This window comes from Sciurus vulgaris (genome assembly GCF_902686455.1).
Source record: "Sciurus vulgaris genome assembly, chromosome: 19".
Lineage (NCBI taxonomy): Eukaryota > Metazoa > Chordata > Mammalia > Rodentia > Sciuridae > Sciurus > Sciurus vulgaris.
In genome coordinates, this window is record NC_136480.1 from 1,911,918 (window position 1) to 1,931,283 (window position 19,366).

Consider the following 19,366-nt stretch of genomic DNA (forward strand, 5'->3'; position numbering starts at 1 on the left):
CCTGACGGAGGAGCGGGGGCCCTGCAGGCCCGAGCCGCCCCAGGGAGGTGGGGTGTCTCCCTGCAGGCCCTGCACCCCTGGAGACGGCCTCTCCCACTGCTGCTCTAGGAGACGCAGTTCCAAGGCGACCGTGACCTCCTCCCCAGACCCGTCCGGAAGCCTCCTCGTTTCCAGGATCCTCAAGTACGTCCTGCTCAGGAGTAGCTCCTGGCACTGTTCCCTGCCCTCTTCTGCACCCTGGGGTCTGTTCCGATGACGTCACTGTCCCCACGGGCCTCCTGGCTTCTCTCATGACTGTAGCATTTTCTTTGGTCCCAGGGATTGACCCCAGGGGTGCTAACCACTGAGCCACTTCCCCAGCCCTTTTTATGTTTTTCTTAGAGACAGGGTCTTGCCGAGTTGCTGAGGCTGGCCTCCAACTTGCCATCCTCCTGCCTCAGCCTCCCAGGCTGCTGGGATGACAGGCACGGGCCACCGCAGCTGGCTCTCTGCAGCATTTGCTCAAGCGCTTTCTCACTGAGTCATCCCGGCCCTCTCTCATGCTGTCTTCTCATGGTGTGAGCCGGATCCGACCCTTCTGTCCTGATGAAACTCTGCTCACTATTGGGACAGAGAGGGCTTGGTGGGAGCCTCAGGTCCCCTGGGAGCAGAGTGTGCCCTGCCCTGAGGGTCAGCAAGCGAGAGGTGCGTTACAGGCAGCAGGAGCAGAGGAGACGACCTCCCAGAGCACCATGCAAACCCGGGCCTCCTCTACCCACTGGAGGGCGGGAGGGGCTGGGAGTGGCCCTGCCTGACCCCCTGCGACCCGACCGGCGCTCCTTGCCCAGCGAGTCCATGCACACAGTTCCTGCTGGTCAGACTTGGGGTCTGGAAGCAGCTCTGTGAGCCTGCAGCCCCGCTCTCCTTTGCCAAGGAGCTGGGAAGAACGGAGGGCTAATTTGGCCGATTACGGATGACCAATGGCTGCCTCGCGTCCAGGTGAGAGTGCGCGGAACAGATGGTCGTCTGCGTTACTCGGGAAATCTGAAATCAGGCAGGTGGTGGCAGGCTGCAAGCCACACGAGGGAAAGCAGGCCAAGTTTGCAAAGAATAAGAAGCAGGCTCTTACTTTATGGCGCTCTCTGCCTTCGCCGCGGCCTCGTGGAACTGCTGCGATGCCAGCTTGTACATCTCGGCGTTCTGTAAAGAGAAGACAGACCGGTTACGGAGACCGGAATCCCCCTCCGGCTCCCCCGCGGGATGCAACCACACTAGAAATCCGCAGATGCTAATTTCTTGACCAGCATCAAAGCAGAACGGTGATTAATCCACAGCTTGGGTCCCAGCTCCCTCCACATGCCCACCGCTGCCAGGGAACCCTGGAAGAGCAGAGGCTGCAGGGCCAGCACGAGGCCCTCTGGTCGGGGGAGGCCAGCCCCAACCCACGGGAGAACCTGCCCGCCACCTGTTCTTGTAAATAAAGTTCTGCTGGCGCACGGCCACACTCGTTTGTTCACGGATGGTCTACAGCTGCTTTGTGGCAAAGCAGCGTAGTTATGGCAGATGCTGTATGGCCCATAGAACCTAAAGCCCTCACCATCTTTTTGTCTATTTTTGGTACTGGGGATTGAACCCAGGGGCACTCGACCACTGAGCCACATCCCCAGCCCTTTTTAATATTTTATTTAGAGATGGCGTCTTGCTGAGTTTGCTTAGGGCCTTGCTAAGTAATTGAGGCTGGCCTCCACCTTGCTATCCTCCTGCCTCAGCCTCCTGAGCCACTGGGACGACAGGCATGCGCCACCAAAGCTGGTATATTCACTATCTTTGAAGAAAGAATTTGCTGAGTCTCCATCTGGTCCCGTCTCTATTTTAGAGGTGCACTTTGCTATCCAGGGAGGTGCAGTGATGTGCCCAAAGTCACAGAGCAAGGGGCAGCACCAGGGGCACAACCCTGGGGTCCAGATTGTCCCTCTGGGACACCTCCACTGCCTGCCTATCGCAACCTGGGGTCCAGGGCACTGTGGGAGGTCCTGAAGGCATGCGCTTCATTACTCTTAAGATCGCCCACTGCCGTACACCCGCAGGGTCAGGCTGGCAGCGAGAGAGCCCAGGTTTGGGAAGCAGGCAGGATGGGTTTCGATCCTGGAGCTGCACCGTGAATCTGGCAGTGACTTGGCTTCTCTGGCCCTCAAAGGCAAGTTGCTCCTGGCCCCGTGACACTCCAGCAGCTTCACGCATTCCCGGGGGGATGATCACTCACACAACTGCCAGCCACCTGCCACCATGCTCCAGGTGGGAGTGCCGCGAGGGCCACACGCGGGCAGACACGCGGGCGGCACAGAGAGGCCAAGCCGCAGGGCGACTCCTGCAGGAAGCAGATTCCAGAATGAAAGGAACCTGCGGCAGGGCCAGGCCAGGTGGGCCCTGGGTAGAGGGGCAGGGCGTGCCGCAGCGGTCACCTCTTCCCGGGGCGGGTGATGGAGACAGCAGATGCCACACGGGGTCAGCCTGAGGCCAGACCGTTGGCGGCCTGACCACAGCCATTTCTCAGAGCCTCGCACGGGATGGCTGAGCCCTGTCTCACAGACGGGCAAACAGAACCTCGGGCCCACTCTCAGTCCCCGCAGCAAGCTCACGTGGCAAGAAGGGACTGGGAAGCCCCAGGGCGCTGCTGCCCCACACAGCCTGGGCTGGAGCCCGGCTCCCTCCGCCCGCCGTGCACTTGGACTAGCTTGGCTGGCCCCGCGCGGCGACAGGCCAGTCCTCGGAGAGCAAGAGGCAAGTCTGCGGAATCAGCCGCGCGGGGAGGCATGGGCCTGGGCGCCACAAGGGTGGATGGAGGGCCTCGCCCTGGCCCCTGGGCACAGAGAGCAGGTCTGGCTGGATGTCCAGCCTCTGGGGATGTCCCCGCTGCAGCACAGCCTCTAGGAGGGCTGCCTGGGTGTGAAGGAGGAGCCCCTGACGGACAGTCCCTGGGGCACATGACCAGTGCAGTTCTGCTGCAAGCTGGGCTGGGACAACTAGGGAGGCCACTGGGGGGCCTTTGGCTCTGCACAGCCTCCTCTCTCCAGGCAGGGCGGGAAGCCATGCCCTTTCAGCAGTCACCAGGAACGCCAGCTGGGAAACGCTCCCCACGGACAAGAGCCATGAAACCGATACGGGCGCTCCTCCCGCCACACAGCCTGGGGACTGCAGGTCTGTGCGGGGTCCAGGAGGCCCCGTGCCAGGCTCCTGGGCCGCTCTGGATCCCTCGCGTTCAGACCAAGAGACTGCAATGTTGCTTCGACCAACACTGAGTGTGCTAGCAGAGGCAGGGACAGAGACGGACGGAGCACATCAGGGCCTCCCCGCCTTTCCATGCTGGGGCTCTTCCCCCACAGACCCACATTTTTTGGGGAGGGGGTACTGGGAATTGAACCCGGGGCCCTTGACTACTGAGCCACCTCCCCAGCCCTTTTTATAGTTTATTTAGGTTCAGGGTCTCACTGAGTTTCTTAGGCTTTGGCTGAGGCCAGCCTCCAACTTGTGATCCTCCTGCCTCAGCCTCCCAAGCTGCTGGGATGACAGGTATGCACCACCGCGCCTGGCCACAGACCCACATTTCACAACTTTCACTCAGGCACTTGCTGGCTGTAGTATAAATCTTTTGAGTGGTGTTTGCTTAACTGCAAGACAGGTGTCCACTACCTCGCATGCTCAGAGGCAGACTGGCGCTCAGCACCCACTCAATCCAGCACAGCCCCTACGTTATGGGGCCCTGAACTTTCTGACACTGAAATGTGGCTGGTCCGAAGTTCCTCCCGCGGATCCGGGCCTGTTTCCTTTCCCACAGGCAAACTCGCCCAGGCCTTCTCTCTGGCTCAGACGTCTCACTTCCTGTAGCTGTGTCCATAGGAATCTCTGGTGTCGGGATACCGTTTTCCAGGCCCTGGCACCTGCTGATGTCCCTCTGGAGGGAAGACCCGTGGTTGGATGGGGCCTGGCCTGCTGCGGGCTCACAGGAGGTCCCCGAGTCCTTGCTCTGGACTCTGTACTAGCAGGGACAGCCTGGCCCAGCAAATCTGGCAAGTGGTCAACTGCAAACACGAAGTGAACCTGTGGTCAGCTAGATTTGTCATCGGAAGTACCCACAGGCCAAGAAGTGGTGGCGATCGCCCCACAGCAGCTTCCTCCATGGTTCCTCAGCATGACTCAGTGAAATTCCCCGTCCTGCCCCGACACACCCGCCCTCCTCCTCTGATCTGCCCAAGCAGGCCACCGTCAGGACTGCCGCCTGCACACAGGAAGTGCTCCGGCTCACAGCCAGGGAGCACCATGCTGGCTTCCTGCGTTCACAGACCCTCTCATCCACCGGCCCCCCGGGACAGCGGGCATGGACCTCGCCTCCCTCTTTGGGGATGAGCAGACTCCATGAGTCACCCCCACGGAAGGGCTTCCAGGCCTGGCCACCAACAGGGTTCATCCTGGGAACCACTCAGTGCCGGGGGACCCCAGCACAAACGCAGCCTGCTCCCTGGCCTTGTGGGGCAGTCACACGACACAATGCCACCACAATAAGGGGACACTGGGCAGTCGACTCAGGGGCCTTGTGGGCACCTGGAAGGGCGGCCTGGCAGACCGAGGGCCAGTCTCGTTGGCGGATGACACCAGAAACATGGCAATTTTTCGACATTAAATAGTGTTTCTGAGAGGTTCGTACATATGGTTTAAAGCATAAAAACAGAGAGGGCAGAGGGTGATGGACTTGGTCAGTTCTTCGTGGTCAGCCTGGACTCCCAGCCCCCTCCCCTTCCTCTACGGGCCCCGTGGGCAAGACCTCTGTGCCCTGGTGAGCACGCTGGTGGCCGAGCCTGCCCGGGAGCCCGGCGTCCCTGACGCTCAGCGCATGGCGGCAGATCAATGGTCCCAGGGCTGCGTCTGTTCCTTCCTCTGGATCAACCTTTCTGGCTGGGGCGCGGCTCAGTGGCAGAGCACTTGCCCAGCCTATTCAGGGCCCACGTCCCCTCCCCAGCCCTGCGGACACACAGACACAAACCCACAAAACAACACCCTGCAATGTGACTCAGGCGGCCCCTCACCTATGTACCCAGGCCATTCCTGGTCTTCCGCTGTAACAAACAGCGCTGAAAGGAACATCCTGGCATCTGGAAGTTTGTGCACAAGTGAGAACACTGATAGGGAACATTCTAGAAGTCAAAGCCTTGGGTTGAAGGGTGTATTATTCTTTTTTTTTTTTTTTTTTTTTTTTTTTGTACCAGGGATTGAACTCAAGAACACTTAACCCCTGAGCCACATCCCCAGCCCATTTATATTTTATTTAGAGACAGGGTCTCACTGAGTTGCTTGGGCCTTGCTAAGTGGCTGAGGCTGGCCTCCAACTTGCCATCCTCCTGCCTCCCAAGCCCCTGGGATGACAGGTGTGTGACAGCTCCAGTTTTAAGACATTTTAAAAGGATAAACAGGGCTGGGGGTGTGGCTCAGTTAGTAGAGGGCTTGCCTCACTTGTACAAGGCCCTGGGTTCAGTCCCCAGCACCACAATTAAAAAAAAAAAGCATAAGCAGACATGAATCCCAAACAGGGGGCCTTATGAACAGAGGCGGCAGCACAAGGGGTTTGGGGGGCCCCGCATGGCTGCCTGACAGGGAAGAGACACAGTGGCTCTGCTGTGGCAGCACAGGAGCAAGAACAGGGACAGGGCTGCATAGAGATGCAGCGGGGCACAGAGGGCCTCAGCTGCAGGCCCAAAAGCCCAGCCTTCACCCTGTGGGCCAGGAGGGGCAAGCAAAGGCTTTCCTCTTAACTTTTTTGGTACTGAGAATTGAACCTGGGGGTACTTCACCACTGAGCTACACATCTTTTTTTCTTTTTTTTTTTTAACTGAGATAAGGCAGATTGGCACTGACCTTGGGATCCTCCTGCCCCAGCCTCCGGGTCGCCGGAATGACAGGCGTGCACCTCCCACCCCAGCTAGAGGCCTTCACTTTTTAAGCGGGGCAGTAGCAGGTAGCTTTGTGTTTCGTTTATTTTTTCTCCACAGGGCTGAGGATGGGACCCGGGCTCTGCAGGCTAGGCAGGCACTCCACCGCTGGGCGGCCCCCGCCTGCATTCGTACTCGGTGATGGAGTCCAGCTCTCCCCAGCTGGGTCATCTGCAGCCAGCAGCCCAATGCCCCCTGGGGCGGGAACCCTGTCCTGGAAAGGACCCCTGGCACCCCACGAGCTGCTGGCACCGCAGTGAACCCCCGCATTCATCAGGGCCCAGCGATCATGAGTCACTATTTTCGGTGCTTTTCTTTCCCCTCAGACTCTTGGACTTTCCGATTTTGGAAAGTCTTCTCCTCTGCCCTACAGACAGCTCCCCTCCTCCCGCTTCCGCAGCTGCTCCGCGTGCACATCTGAAAGCAGAAGACCTGATCTCCATTAATTAAATCTGCCATTAAAAATTAAATAACGTGAGTAAGAAGGTGTGAGTGTTATCTCTGTGGGTTTCAAAAGTCACAGTGTTTCTTCAATTACTTTCCAAGCAGTTTCCATATTTCATACTGTCTGATTTCTCCAAGGGCCTGGATTTGCAAGATCAAAAGAGAGTGTGAGGGCGAGAAGGCTGGGAAGGGAGGACCGGGAGACGTGGCGGGAAGAGGAGACGGGCCTGCTGTCCTGGGCACGGTCGGGGCCCGGCTGCAGAGCAGGGGCGGGCACAGTGAGCTGGACGCTGCAGGGCGGAGCCAGGCCTGAGTCAGGGTGTGCCCGCGCCACTGTGGTCCAAGGCCTGGGCTCTGCCTGTGGGCCTGGAGGAGGGCGGCTTTGGGGCTTGAGCCCTGAGAGACACACACCTAAGCCAAGAGCTGTGTTTGTGATTTCCTGTGTGCCTAGTCTGCCTGAGGGGCTAGGGGAGATGGAGTCTAAGGGGAAGATGGGCATGGGGGTGCCCACCTGTCATCCCGGTGGCTCGGGAGGCTGCAATCAGGAGGATTGCAGTTAGAGGCCAGCCTCAGCCACTTAGCAAGGCCCTGAGCAACTCAGTGAGATCCTGTCTCTAAATAAAACATAAAAGGGGTTGGAGATGTGGCTCAGTGGTTAAGCACCTCTAGATTCAATCCCTGGTACCAAAAAAAAAAAAAAAAGAAAAGAAAAGTCTAAGGGGGACCAAAGCACTCCAGGGATTTATGTCTAACTGGAAAGACAATTAAGGTTCAAGGTGCATCCTAAGAACAATGGAGAGGTAGCCCAGGGCAGCGGCCACACGTGCAGGCCAAGGGCTCAGACGGCCTGTGCTGGGCTCAGGCACCTCCTCCTGGGGTGCACTACGGGCAAAGGTTAAGACAGCTTCTCCTCAGCTTGTTCTCTGCACACAGAGAAGGGCGACAGGCCATCCTCCATAGAAGATGGTGGCCCGAGTGAGAGCACGCAGGTAAAGTGCTCAGACTGGGCCTGGCCTGGACGCAGCGCTCGGCAGATGCTCTAAGACCCTGAGAAGCAGTCCCTGCGCCAACAAGACAGGCTGCGTACCTGGACGAGGGACCTGAGAGGACTGAGAGCGAAGGGCGTCTCCCTGGGGTGGGACCCCAGAGGGGGCTCCAGCCTGTCCCGCAGTCTGTCAGGCGCCTGGCACACAGTGGGTCTTCAGCAGAACGCTGCCGCGTAACTGGACGCAGAGGTCAGAGCACGAGAGGAGACCCCAGGATCAGGACGGAGGCATGATCCAGGGACGTTACTGAGCTCCTCCTCCAAGGGAGCTGGCAGGCTGAGGAGGAGGTGGCAAGGGACACAGGGTGTGGCCAAGGAGTCAGGGATTAAGCGAGAACCGGGAATTTGGAATCTTTATCCAAAGGCGGGAGCATCTGACCAAATGCTTGTGGGAGAATGTAGGCGCCAACAGCCACTGTGCTCTGGGTCTGTGACTGACCCAGCAATGTCTCCCACACTCAGACCCAACAGGGACACACCCGCCCCCAAGGTGCAGTGGCCTTCCTCTACCAGGCACGGTGGTGGGAACTTTCCAACAGGCAGATTCCTGGATGCCCAAAGAAATCCTCGAAGGCAGGAGCTGTCGCCCCCTTGGCCCGGGAGGAAACCGAGGCTCAGCCAGAGTGAGGCAACCTGGAGCCACAGGAGCAGGGCCTGATGACGGCTCTGCGGGACTCTCACGCGGGGCCATGCCTTTCCTCTGTGCCCAGGTGTCCCCCAGGAAGAAAAATATCCAATCAAAAGCCACGCGACCGGAACACAGCATTGACGTGCGTCAAATCGCCCCGCGGAAAACCAGCGAGGCCCAGAATCTTCGCTGCCCAGGGCGTGGGAGAGAGTCCCAGCAAAATTAGCGCAGCCTGGACAAGGACCAAGGGTTGAAACCCCAGAAATCTAAGAGGAACAGATTGAAGACAGGCGAGCTCCACGCCAAGGTGCTGTCAGCGCAGCCAAACGCTGGTCATCTGGGGAGCTCTGGAACTTACCAGCCTAATTATCCGAAGCTCCTTGAAGCTCCCAGGAATGCGGGATTTTCAGGGAAGTAAAGATAATTAGCATATTCAGGATTTGGAAAGTCTCTCATGTGAAAAGAGTCAAAAACGTCAGTGGAAAATGAACATAGGTCTTCTTAAAAGGGTCCGAATGATCAGTATGTGTGTGTGTGCAGAAAAGTCCAGAACAGGACATCAGCTAGCCAGCCAATGAGCGAGTGAGACCTTTGATCTTGCTAAGAGGCTGCTCAGCTGGCTCTGGGCACACCTGAGGAGCGGGCTGTGCCCGACTTTGCTGTCACCTGGGGAGAGAGGTCCTTTTCTCCTGACTGGCTCTTCATGACCTCAAAGGAGGGTGCGCAGACAGGGCGGACCCCAGAGCCTCCGAGCCACAGGACAGCCTGAGATGGGACCCACCCGAGGCACGCCACACGGGCACCCCTCCCGCCCTTCTTTCTTCTCGCCTTCAGCCCTGGCCTGCGGCCCTCGCTGGTCTACTGTCTGGCTCTTCTGAACTTTGCTTCTTTCTGTCAGGGCCGCCTCCACATCCGGTCCTCCTCCAGGCACTACTCAGACCCTGGGACCTTCCCCCGGGGCCTTGGCTCCAACCCTCACGTCACGTCCAGAGCGAGGACTCAGGCAGCCGCCTTCTCTGCCTTCCCTGGAGCAGTTCAGAGATCTGCCCTGGGTAAGTGCGGGCTCCCAGATTGAGAAGCCCGCCCATGTTGGGTGTCCCCACCTTCCATCACTGCATCCCTGGATCCCTAACGCCAGCAGATGACGAGGTCTGATGTGAAGCTGCTGCTGGGCACGCACACCCCCTGCGTCTTCCCCCAGGACCAAGCACCGGCTGCATCTTCGCCCTCAGAAGAGAGCCCACCATCCATCTGGGTGCCTGAGCCCTGTGCTGACTGTGACCCCAGATGGCGACTCCCGCTGGAAAGCATGCTGAGCAGGCCACGGTGGGGGCGGCAAGACGCGCGTGGGGCGGAGGGCGGGGGAGGGGCAGGGGCACGGGAAAGGCGGGACAGCACTTTCCTGTTCACATATGGACATGCGACCTGGGAAACTCCACGTCGGGTCCCACCACAAGGATGGGGAGTCACGCTCCATGCGTGTGTGACAGGTCAGAGTGCACCCTGCTGTCACGGACAGCTAAGGAGGACACACGAAGAATTCTTAAAAGGGAATGCAGTGATTAATGGACATGAACACAATGAAAGTCCTGCCCAGCACCCCAGAGTTCACTGTCTCTGTCATTCACAGGACCAATATTTATTGAGTGGCTATTATTTACCAAGCCCGTTCTGTTATCAGCGAGCAGAGAAGTAGACAGAAGAGGTGAAGTCCTCGCCTTCATAGAGCTACCAGTCTGCCTATGGAACAGGAAGTGAGTGAGTTTCCATGTCCTCAGTGCCATTTAAAACCCCAGAGCAGCCAGGTGCGGTGGGCACACCTATCATCCCAGCAGCTCCGGAGGCTGAGGCAGGAGGATCACAAGTTGGAGGCCAGCCTCAGCAACTTAGCGAGGCCCTAAGCAACTCAGCGAGACCCTGTCTCTAAATAAAATATAAAAGGGCTGGGGATGTGGCTCAGGGGTGAAGTGCCCCTGGGTTCAATTCCTGGTAGAAGGAAGGAAAGAAGGAAGGGAGGGAGGGAAGGAAGGAAGAAAGAGAGAGAGAGAGAGAGAGAGAGAGAGAGAGAGAGAGAGAAAGAAAGATAGCCCAAAGGAGATCTAGGGGATAAGGAGCACCACAGGGGTATTATTTTAAATAGGAAATCAGGGAAGACACCAGGGGTGACACCAGGCAGAAGTTCGAGGGACCGTGAGGGACAGATTTGGGAGGTGGGCGTATACTCAGCAAGTTCCAGGGAGGCAGGGTAAGAGTGGCTGGGAGACTCTCAAGGACAGAGGAAGAGACTTGGAGAGGGGTCGCGACCACGCAGAGCCTATTCTGGGGATGGCAGGACAGTAGGAAGCTATGGGGTGTGAGGGGGGCACCATCCCATTTCCATTCTAGAGGGATCGCTGGCTGCTCAGAAGGCAGAGCAGAGGCGGTGTGGCCAGCTGCAGGCTTCTGCAGTGACCCAGGTGAGAGGGAGCCGGTCACTGATGGGGAGGGTGACAGACATGGCCTCTGCCAGTGGTGAAGTCTGACGTGTTGAGGAGGCAATGGCCGGAGCTCAAGAACTGATCATCTCAGCTGTAGCTGTCACTCTGCAAGTCTCAACTAAGCACTGAAACCCCCGTGGCCCTTGTCACAACTCTGCTCCACAGACTGTGCCCTGTTCCCATTTCTTCTGTCCCTGTGTCAGATGCTCTCCCTCCAGAACTCTCCGCCTCTTAGGAACTCCCATCTCCTGGTCCTCATTATGTTTCTGCCTCCTGCACTTCCTGCGTGGGTGAATGTCACTACCCACCCAGGGCCTGGACTGTCACCTGTCAACTACCACTGCTTCCTGCCCCGTGGGTGCCCCATATCAAACTGGCAACCAAATGCACATAACTCTGTCTTTCGAATCCTTCCCTTTCTCTCTACCATCCCTGTTCTCATCCGTTTGTTTGTACCAGGGACTGAACCCAGGGGTGCTAACGACTGAGCCACATTTCCAGCACTTTCATTATTTTATTTAGAGACAGGGTCTAGGTGAGTTGCTTAGGGCCTCGCCAAGTTGCTGAGGCTGGCCTCCAACTTGTGATCCTCCTGCCTCAGCCTCCCGAGCTGCTGGGATGACAGGTGAGCACCACTCATCCTGTCCTTATTACCTTATGAGTGGACGATTACAATGACAGACCTTTTACATACGCCGTGCTGGTCCCTCTGTCTCCAGTCTCTCTTCCCCTCCAATGGCAGAGGTTCCTTACATGCAGCTCTCAGCCGACACCTTTCTAAAAACTCCCCAATGCAGCAGAGTGGCATCCAAGACCCTCCCGTTGAGATGGGGCTCTCTGCTAATGAGCTTGCCCTTCACTCTTGACGCCGCCCTTCTCTGGGGCTGCTTGAGTTCTACACATTGCTTCCTCTGCTAGTATTTCCCTGGCTGCCTGCGAAACTCCTAATCACACTCTGGCACCCAGCAACGCCCCTCCTGGAGAGCGCCACTACTCTGCAAGGCAAACCCACCCCTTCCGTCCCTGCGCTCTGCTTCTCAAAGGCGTGTCCCACAGTGCACTGCGCCCAGCTCAGGTGCCTGCCTCCCTGGCTGAGGCCGGGAGCTGCTCGGCCCTGTGATGACTCTTACTTTTCTTGCTCCTGCTCATCCAAACCCTGGGCACCAAGGCCTTCTCAGCTCGTTCTCGCTCTGACAGGCCTGCCCCTGCCGGTCGCCTCTGGCTCCAGGGGGACCACCACTGTCTCCTAGGTGTGCCTCCTGTCCCCGGCCTCCGCCTCAACCTGCAGGAGTGGCTGCTCATGTCACGTCCCAGCCTGCCCTGCCCTTCCTCCTCCAGGCCCCTCACTCCTGAGAAGCGCGGTCCACGTCCTATGCCATGGAAACCGCTGAGGAGTGAAATGCTAATCAGAGTGGCAGTGGCTTTAGGTGATACCCTCCCACAGGTGCCTGTCTCTGTGGAGATGACCAGAGAGAAGACCCCGTGTGTCGCTCTCTGTTGGTGCCACGGCGAGGGGCCAGAGATCCGCACCCCGCCGGCGTCTCTCTGGGGTTGGCGGAGCCTCCTGATATTTCAGCCACTTGGGGGGTAGGTGGCTGGCTGGGCATGCGGGGGGATGTGCTCCTCCCTCCTGGCCAGGGAAGGAAAGGTCGGAGCCTTGGGCACACATGCGCACACACAGACGTCCATGAACTAAGGCGACAGGTAAATGTAAAGCGGTGTTAATGAGTGATAACTGCACAGGTTTTTAAAAAATTGATTCACACTGAATACTAAGCATTAGCCATTCGATCTCTGGGTGAGAGCTGGGTTTCACCCACAGGTCCTTCTCCCTGCATGTGGTGGGTGAGGACAGCCCCCGTGTGAACCACAGCGGTGTGCTGGGGCTCGGCAAGCGTGACCGGAGGACACACAGGTGTGGGCTGCAGCCCCAGGCTTTCTGCAGAGGGCACACACCCAGGGCAAACTACGGCTCCTGAGAGAACAAGCTGAGTGCTCTGGAGCAGGCGGGGCTACGGAGGAGTGTAAGGGCTGCTGCTTGGTGCTGTCCCTTGGCACTGTCCCTGTGGGAGATGGTCTAAGAATCTGAAGGAAGGATTTATTTGAGGGTATAGACAGGGATCTGAAAGAGTGAATTCAGAGGAGTGGGATCATTCAAGAGCAAGTTCTTGGAAGAAGCATCTGATAACCAGTTAAGGAAAAAAAAAAAAAAAAAAAAAAAAAAAAAAAAACAAGTCCCGTTTGAAGTATGTGAAAAGCAATTTTAAGTGCCTTGGGAGGCTGAGGCAGGAGGATCAAAAGTTGGAGGCCAGCCTCAGCTACTTAGCCAGGCCCTGAGCAACTCAGCGAGACCCTGTCTCTAAATAAAATATAAAAAGGGCTGGGGATGGGGCTCAGTGGTGAAGCATCCCTCGGTTCAATCCCTGGTACCTGCTCCCTGCCAAAAAAAATTAAAAAAAAAAATATACTAAGGTACACGGAAGGCCAATTTCAGCCTACCCAGACCCAGGATCTGTGGGCTAGGCTGCCCCTGGCACTGACCTGAGCCAGGGAGAGGGCATTAAAGTAGAATCAAAGGCTGGGAACTCTAAAAAGCTGTGAAGTATGGAATGGCATTTAACCTAGAAGGACAGAAGCCACGCGAGGTAGACAGGAAGGGAATTCAAAGGTGTGCTTGGAGTAAACAGGATTGACAAGGAAATCTACCCCATAATCATTCCCCTGGAAAGGTGCAGGAGGCAGGACTGTCCAGCCACGAGTACCACTGACACACTCTGGGCAGCCAGCCATATTTTGGTACTGCTGGTTAGTTAAGTTTTTCCCCCTCATTTAAAAAATTGTTGCATTATAACTGTAAGTCAGGGTGGGATTCACTGATACCTATGGGTACGTGCATACGCTCTAACAATATATTTGGCCAGTATTGTTCCCAAGTATTTCCCATTTATTTATTTTTTTAAACCAGGGATTGAACCCAGGGGCACTCAACCCCTGAGCCACATCCCCAGCCATTTTACGTTCTTTTCAGAGACAGGGTCTCACTGAGCTGCTTAGAACCTCACTTTTGCTGAGGCTGGCCTCTAACTTGTGATCCTCTTGCCTCAGCCTCCCCAGTGGCTGGGATTACAGGCATGCGCCTCCACGCCTGGCTCACCCTTAGGTTTTACATTTGCAAGAACATCTTTGGCTAAATGAGGAGCTAAAGAGTTTGAAAACGAAAGGTGTAGCACAGAGAAAATAAAGATGAAAAAAAAATCAAGCACTTGAGTTTTAATTCCAGTTCTGCTACTTGCTAGTGATCTAACTCAAAATCACGCACGCAGGGTCTTCAGACTGTGAATTCCAATGATTCTCTGCCACGGAATAGAAAAGTAAAGAAACCTCACGGACAACCCACAAGTGGTGGAAGCAGAGGCTGGGGACTCCGCCGGTGAGCAAGGGCAGCACGCCCTGGGATCCGAGGCGGCCGCTCAGCCGGGGACAGAGCGCTCCGTCGGGTGCCGTGCGTTGGGACCCCACGGGCCTCACCCCAGGCTTCTGCGCTTTGTGCTGATCCTAGAGGTTCCGCTGCCAGCAGGGTGACAGAGGGAGGCGCCTCGTGGGGTGCAGACGTTCCTGATCTGTGTGGCACCCTCAGAGCAGGCCCGGTCCCTCCCACAAGACCCACCTGAGGGCTGTGCCCCCCAGCGGGTGGCCACACTGTGCCCCCATGCGCCTCACCCAGAAGGGGTACAGTCCCACTGGAGGTTTGTGGGCCCTGTGGGGACAGACTGGACCACGGACACAGAGCCTGCCGGGGACCGTGAAGGACACCACGCAGGGCAGACGGGTCAGGTGGGGCGTGAGGGGCACACTGGCGTTCTGCAGGAGCAAAAGGTCACTCTGCGGAGTGAGTTCAGCCATGGACGAGACCTTCAGGGGCAGAGGAAGAAGCAAAGGAAGGAAAGAAAGACAAGACAAAGAAACCTGGGAGAGAAGGGACAGCCCTCCTGGCAGAGGGACCCTCGCGGGCGAAGGCCCTGGCCGGGTGTGGCCGAAGCGCCCAGGCTGGACCTGACTCCAGGTGTGCGGGAGCCGCAGGGCCCGCGGCCGAGCTGGCCTGTCACTGGACTGTGGGAGGAGGCGCAGAAAGAAGCGCGAGGCTGCTGCCGGAGCCCGGGGACAGCCGGGGACGCGCCTTGGGAAGTCCCTGCGGCTCCTCGCCTCCTACCCTGGGAGCTCCCAGACACGGGCTGCGCTCAGAACGGGCAGCCAGGGGTTGTTGCAGGAGCCCGGCTGGTGACAGCAAGACACTGGGAGCTCTCCAGGGCCCCATGGACTCGTGAAGCTCGCCGAGGCAGGCGGCGGGCAGGCTGCTGGGCGCCCTGCGGACTCCCGCCCTCTCTCCAGGACACCAGGGCTCTGGGCGTCCTCGGTCTCTGGAGCCTGCGCGCTCCCTCTCCTTGCAGTCGCGTGCTGCTCGGGCTCTGCCCCTCGCCCCTCCAGCGGCGAGACGCTCGCTGCCGCCCAAGGTGCCGGGTTCTGGCTCTTGGGTCCCTCCTTGCTCAGAACTGCTCCCCCACTGCTTCCTCAGACCTCTGAGAGCGACGATGCCGGCAAGTCTAGGCGGGAGTCCTGCCTCCAGCGGGTGCAGCGGCAGGACAGCGCCAGGCCTGCCCGGACACTCTGCCGCCTGCATCCTGGGACCTGAGGTGACGCCAACCCAGCAAAGCCCTGCGTCCACGAGGCAGCCGTGCTAGAGCCCACCAGGAACGGCAAGGCACTGGCCTCATTCGTGAACACAGGGGAGGGTCAGCTTTGGAAAAACCGCTACGTACTGGTGACCACGCGAGGACGACATCGACTCCCAGGGGAGGCAAGAGCCAGGGTCCTCGTCCCGTGGCCAGCCAGGGCAGCGAGCACGCAGCTGCTTTTGCCACCCAGCATCTACTGAGTCCCGCTCCTCCGAGAAGACGCTCTCTTCCCAGTGGGTCCAGGTACTTCGGGTGATGTCGCTGGTGACTGAGGCTGAGCTAGGGAGTGTCCCCTCCTGGGTCACAGGGACAGGTGCAGAAAGCACACGTGCTCTCGCTCAGGACGATCAGGGCCAGGCAGCTTCGCGTGGGTCTTCATTTCCACTCCTGAGAAAGCGGCTCTGTCTTCTGGGGGCTGCGGAGCCCTGAGGCGGAAGCAGCAGGGGGCTGGCATGCGGAACCTGGGGGCAGAGGCCGCCTGAGGAAGCTGAGCCAGAGGACGGCCACGCCTGATCTTGTAGGAGGCACCGCAAGCCACCTCTAGCCCTGGGTGACTTCGGTTGTGGGAGCCAACGTGTGTTTCTCTGAGCATTGGGACTGCGCTGTCACGTACAGTCAGGCGTCCTTGGTGATGGGCCTCTTTTTTCTTTCTTCTTTTTTCTTATTTTGGTACCAGGGACTGAACCCAGGGGTGCTCAACCCCTGAGCCACACCCCCAGCCCTTTTTACATTTTATTTAGAGACAGGATCTCACTGAGTTGCCTAGGCCTCGCTCAGTGGCTGAGGCTGGCTCCAATTTGCAATCTTCCTGCCTCAGCCTCCTGAGCTGCTGGGATGACAGGTGTGCGTCGCTGTGCCTGGTGATGGGACCTCTTGTTACACACAGGACCACCCTGAGAAACCACCTCTTTTCAAAAGGGTCTGTGGAAGCAGAGCTGAGGGAGGAGTTCTCAGAGCAGCTTGTCCTGTGCTGGGGTCACAGCAGGTGACATGCCCACCACAGAAAGCGCGCCTCCCTGGGTCACAGCTGAGGGCAAGGGTACTGGGGCCTGGGCAAGCAGACGTCCTGGGCAGTCCCGGCAGGGGACAATCCCTCCTCACACAGTGCGGCTGGTGGTCTGCAGAGCCTGCTGTGGGCTCAGGCCTCTGCCGTGACCCGCTGTGTCTCAAGACTGTCCTTCTCAGCTTTGAAGAGGAGTGTGCCGGTCACCATGGGCGATGCAAAGGCACAGGACCTTTCTGTGCTCACGACTACCCACGTACCTCAGCTGACCCAGCCCCTGTCCTCAAGCAGCTAATATTCCAACAGGGGAAGCCCCTGAAAGCCACGCGGAGGATGGAAACTTCCAGACACCTCGGCCAGGCAGGGCACACGAGGCTGGATGGAGGGGTGGCAACACGAGGCTGGGGCAGAGGGAGCAGCAGACAGGTGGCAGTCCAGCGTGTCTGGGGCCTGGCTCGGCTCCCCTCCTGTGTGGCCAGGTCTCCTCCCGCTGGGGTGGGTGGTGAAGGACACCAGGCACGCGTGCCTAGCACAGTGCCTGGCACATTTCAAGGGCTCCAGACACAAGCAAGCAGCTCTCTCAGCTGGCAGCTTCCTGGCTGAGGAAAAAGGGGACCCCAGATGGGTCAAGCAAGCAGCAAAAGACAGCCAACGTTCCTGGTGTCCGACGCTCGATCTTGCTGAGGAAGAGCAGCGCAGATGTCACCCCCAGACCGACGTCTGAAGCACAGCCCAGGGGAGTGTGGGCGGCCGGGAGCTGGGCCTGCAGACGTGGGGGGCCTCGCCCCAAAGTGTCAGAGCTTGAAAACGCCAGCAGAGACGGAAGTCACAGCAAAATCCACCCGGCAGGACCCTCGAGAGGAAGGACTGTGTCGGGTGCCCTCCCCAAGCCCCACGTGTCCTCACGGAACCGCCTAAGGCCGGGTCTGTGACCCCCACGCACCGAGGACAAAAGACTCCTCTACGCCCACGATCCCACGGCAAGGAAGGCCTCTTATCTCCAGTGTCCCAGCCAAGACCGGGGAGCCGGTGTAGCCGGGGGAGAGAAAGGGAAGCGCGTCTCGGGGAGAGGCAAACAGCGCGTCTGAGGCCCAAGGGACACGCTGAGAAAGGTCAGGTGGCTGGAGGTTCTCAACGCCAAGTGCAGACGATCTCATTAAATTCCACCGGCCAGAGAAGTCTGGAACGCCATCTTTTTATAGATGAGAAAACACACTCAGATGAAGAAGCCTGCCCAAGGTCACAGAGTCAGCGAGCAGCAGAGGCAGGACGGAAACCCACGTCGGCTGACTTCCCGAACCAGGCACCGCCTGTACCTTCTGCCTCAGACGACAGAGCGAAGCGTCCTCCAGCTACAGCCTGGTGGAGACACCAGCGGGACGCAGTCGGAGGAAAAGGCAGGTGGGCTCTGCTGGTGACGTCCTCTTTAAAAGGGTGACGCAGAGCTCCAGCACGTTACCCACCGCTTCACCGCCACGTGGCTCCAGAAGAAGCACTTCCGATTGGCTCTCCACCCATGACGCGGCGTCCTGTGAACGCGGCCTCGTGCGTGGTCACGGTACTCAGAGACACAAAGAGGATCAATGGCTCTTGAAACTCGGCCAGCCCAAGGAGCAGAGATGCCAGGTGCCCGGGACCTACGCATCCACGCACCTTTGCGCGCGCGTGCGTGGGTCGGGGCGGCCCTTCCAGCTGCTCTTCAAGGAACCAGGCCCTCCCGCCCCCATCTCCCTTCCTTCAGCTGCCATCGACTCTCCAGGCTGCTCCGGAGTTAAGGCGCGACGGTGGGAGCCTGGGCCACAGCAGCAGGAAGGGGACACATTCGCCTCTGCCAATTACCAACTCTTGCCCTTCCTGGGTTCCCGCTTCTCCTCCGTGTTGGCTGGACTGGAAGCATCGCACGCTAATCCACTCCTCCTTGGGCCAGCTAGCTCACTGCCACCCTGTGCCTCCAGAGGGAGTGGCCCAGAGGAGCATGGCTTTGTGAGTTGACCCTGAATCCCCCAATCTAACTGACCTGATCAGTGGGCAACTGGTCCTTAGCCTGGCCAGAGTCCTATGATCAGGTGTGAGACAAGCTGAGTCAATCAGATTTCCCAGGGAACATACAGAGAAGTGAGTGGCCAGTTAAGGAGGAATCACTGGCAGGCACAGTGGCACACACCTGTCATCCCAGCGCCTCAGGAGGCTGAAGCAAGAGGATCACAAGTTGGAGGCCAGCCTCAGCAACTTAGCAAGGCCCTGAGCAACTCAGTGAGATCCTGTCTCTAAATAAAATATAAAAAGGGCTGGGGAGGCAGCTCAGGGGTTAAGCACCCCTGGGTTCAATCCCTGGTTAAAAAAAAAAAAAGAAGTCATTAATGTGGTCAGGGCCAACACAAACTAAAGCTATGTGACAGAAACTCCGAGGGCCCAAAGAAAACAGAGTGGACCATGTGGAAACTGGGCTGCTGAGCTCATCTGGAGTGGAGACCCAGGCCACAGCTGCCCGGGGACCTGCTGCTTCCGTTTCCAGGCTGAGAACATGCTTAAGATGAACTTCCACTTCCTGAGAAAATGAGCCCCGTCTAACGAACGCACTTTCCACAGAGTCCCGAAGGGCAGTGGAGAGAGAACGTGTACCCTCTGGGGTCCAGGGGGTAAAGCCTGAAGCTGCCTGAGGCGAGGAAGGATAAAATTGCTTTGAAATTGCCTCTTTTATCTTGAAACATAACTTGAATTTTCCATGCTATTCCATAATATCGGTGTTTGCTTTAATATAAAAATAGCATTTCTCCCCTCCGCACCTCATGTAAAATTGATGACCCAGGAAGACGTGCCCTTTCTAGTCCGGGTTTCTCATGCTACATGCCGGCAGGTGAGTGGGCACCCTGGGGGGTATTCGCCCTGAGGGCATCTGCCCTGGGGGCGGGGCCAGCTGGGCCAGAGGGAATCTGAGGGCCCTCCCAGCTCTCACCTGCAGACTGTGAGTCGGCGAAGTGGCCCCCGATGCCCCGGTCCTTACCTACCTCAAGAGCAAGAGGCCCACGTTCTGACCACGGCCAGCAGGCAACCCCACAGCCACAGGCCAGTCCTT

The 19,366-nt window shown here is 58.2% G+C and overlaps 1 protein-coding gene across 1 annotated transcript in view; it reads right to left on the bottom strand.

Annotated features, from left to right (window-relative positions):
* The window catches only part of CHCHD6 (coiled-coil-helix-coiled-coil-helix domain containing 6), a 224,644-nt gene that overhangs the window by 38,384 nt on the left and 166,894 nt on the right, over nucleotides 1-19,366 (bottom strand). The window contains exon 6 of the mRNA XM_079122145.1: nucleotides 1,109-1,179. Coding sequence (XP_078978271.1) covers nucleotides 1,109-1,179 — 71 coding nt within the window. The remainder of the gene's footprint in view (nucleotides 1-1,108; nucleotides 1,180-19,366) is intronic.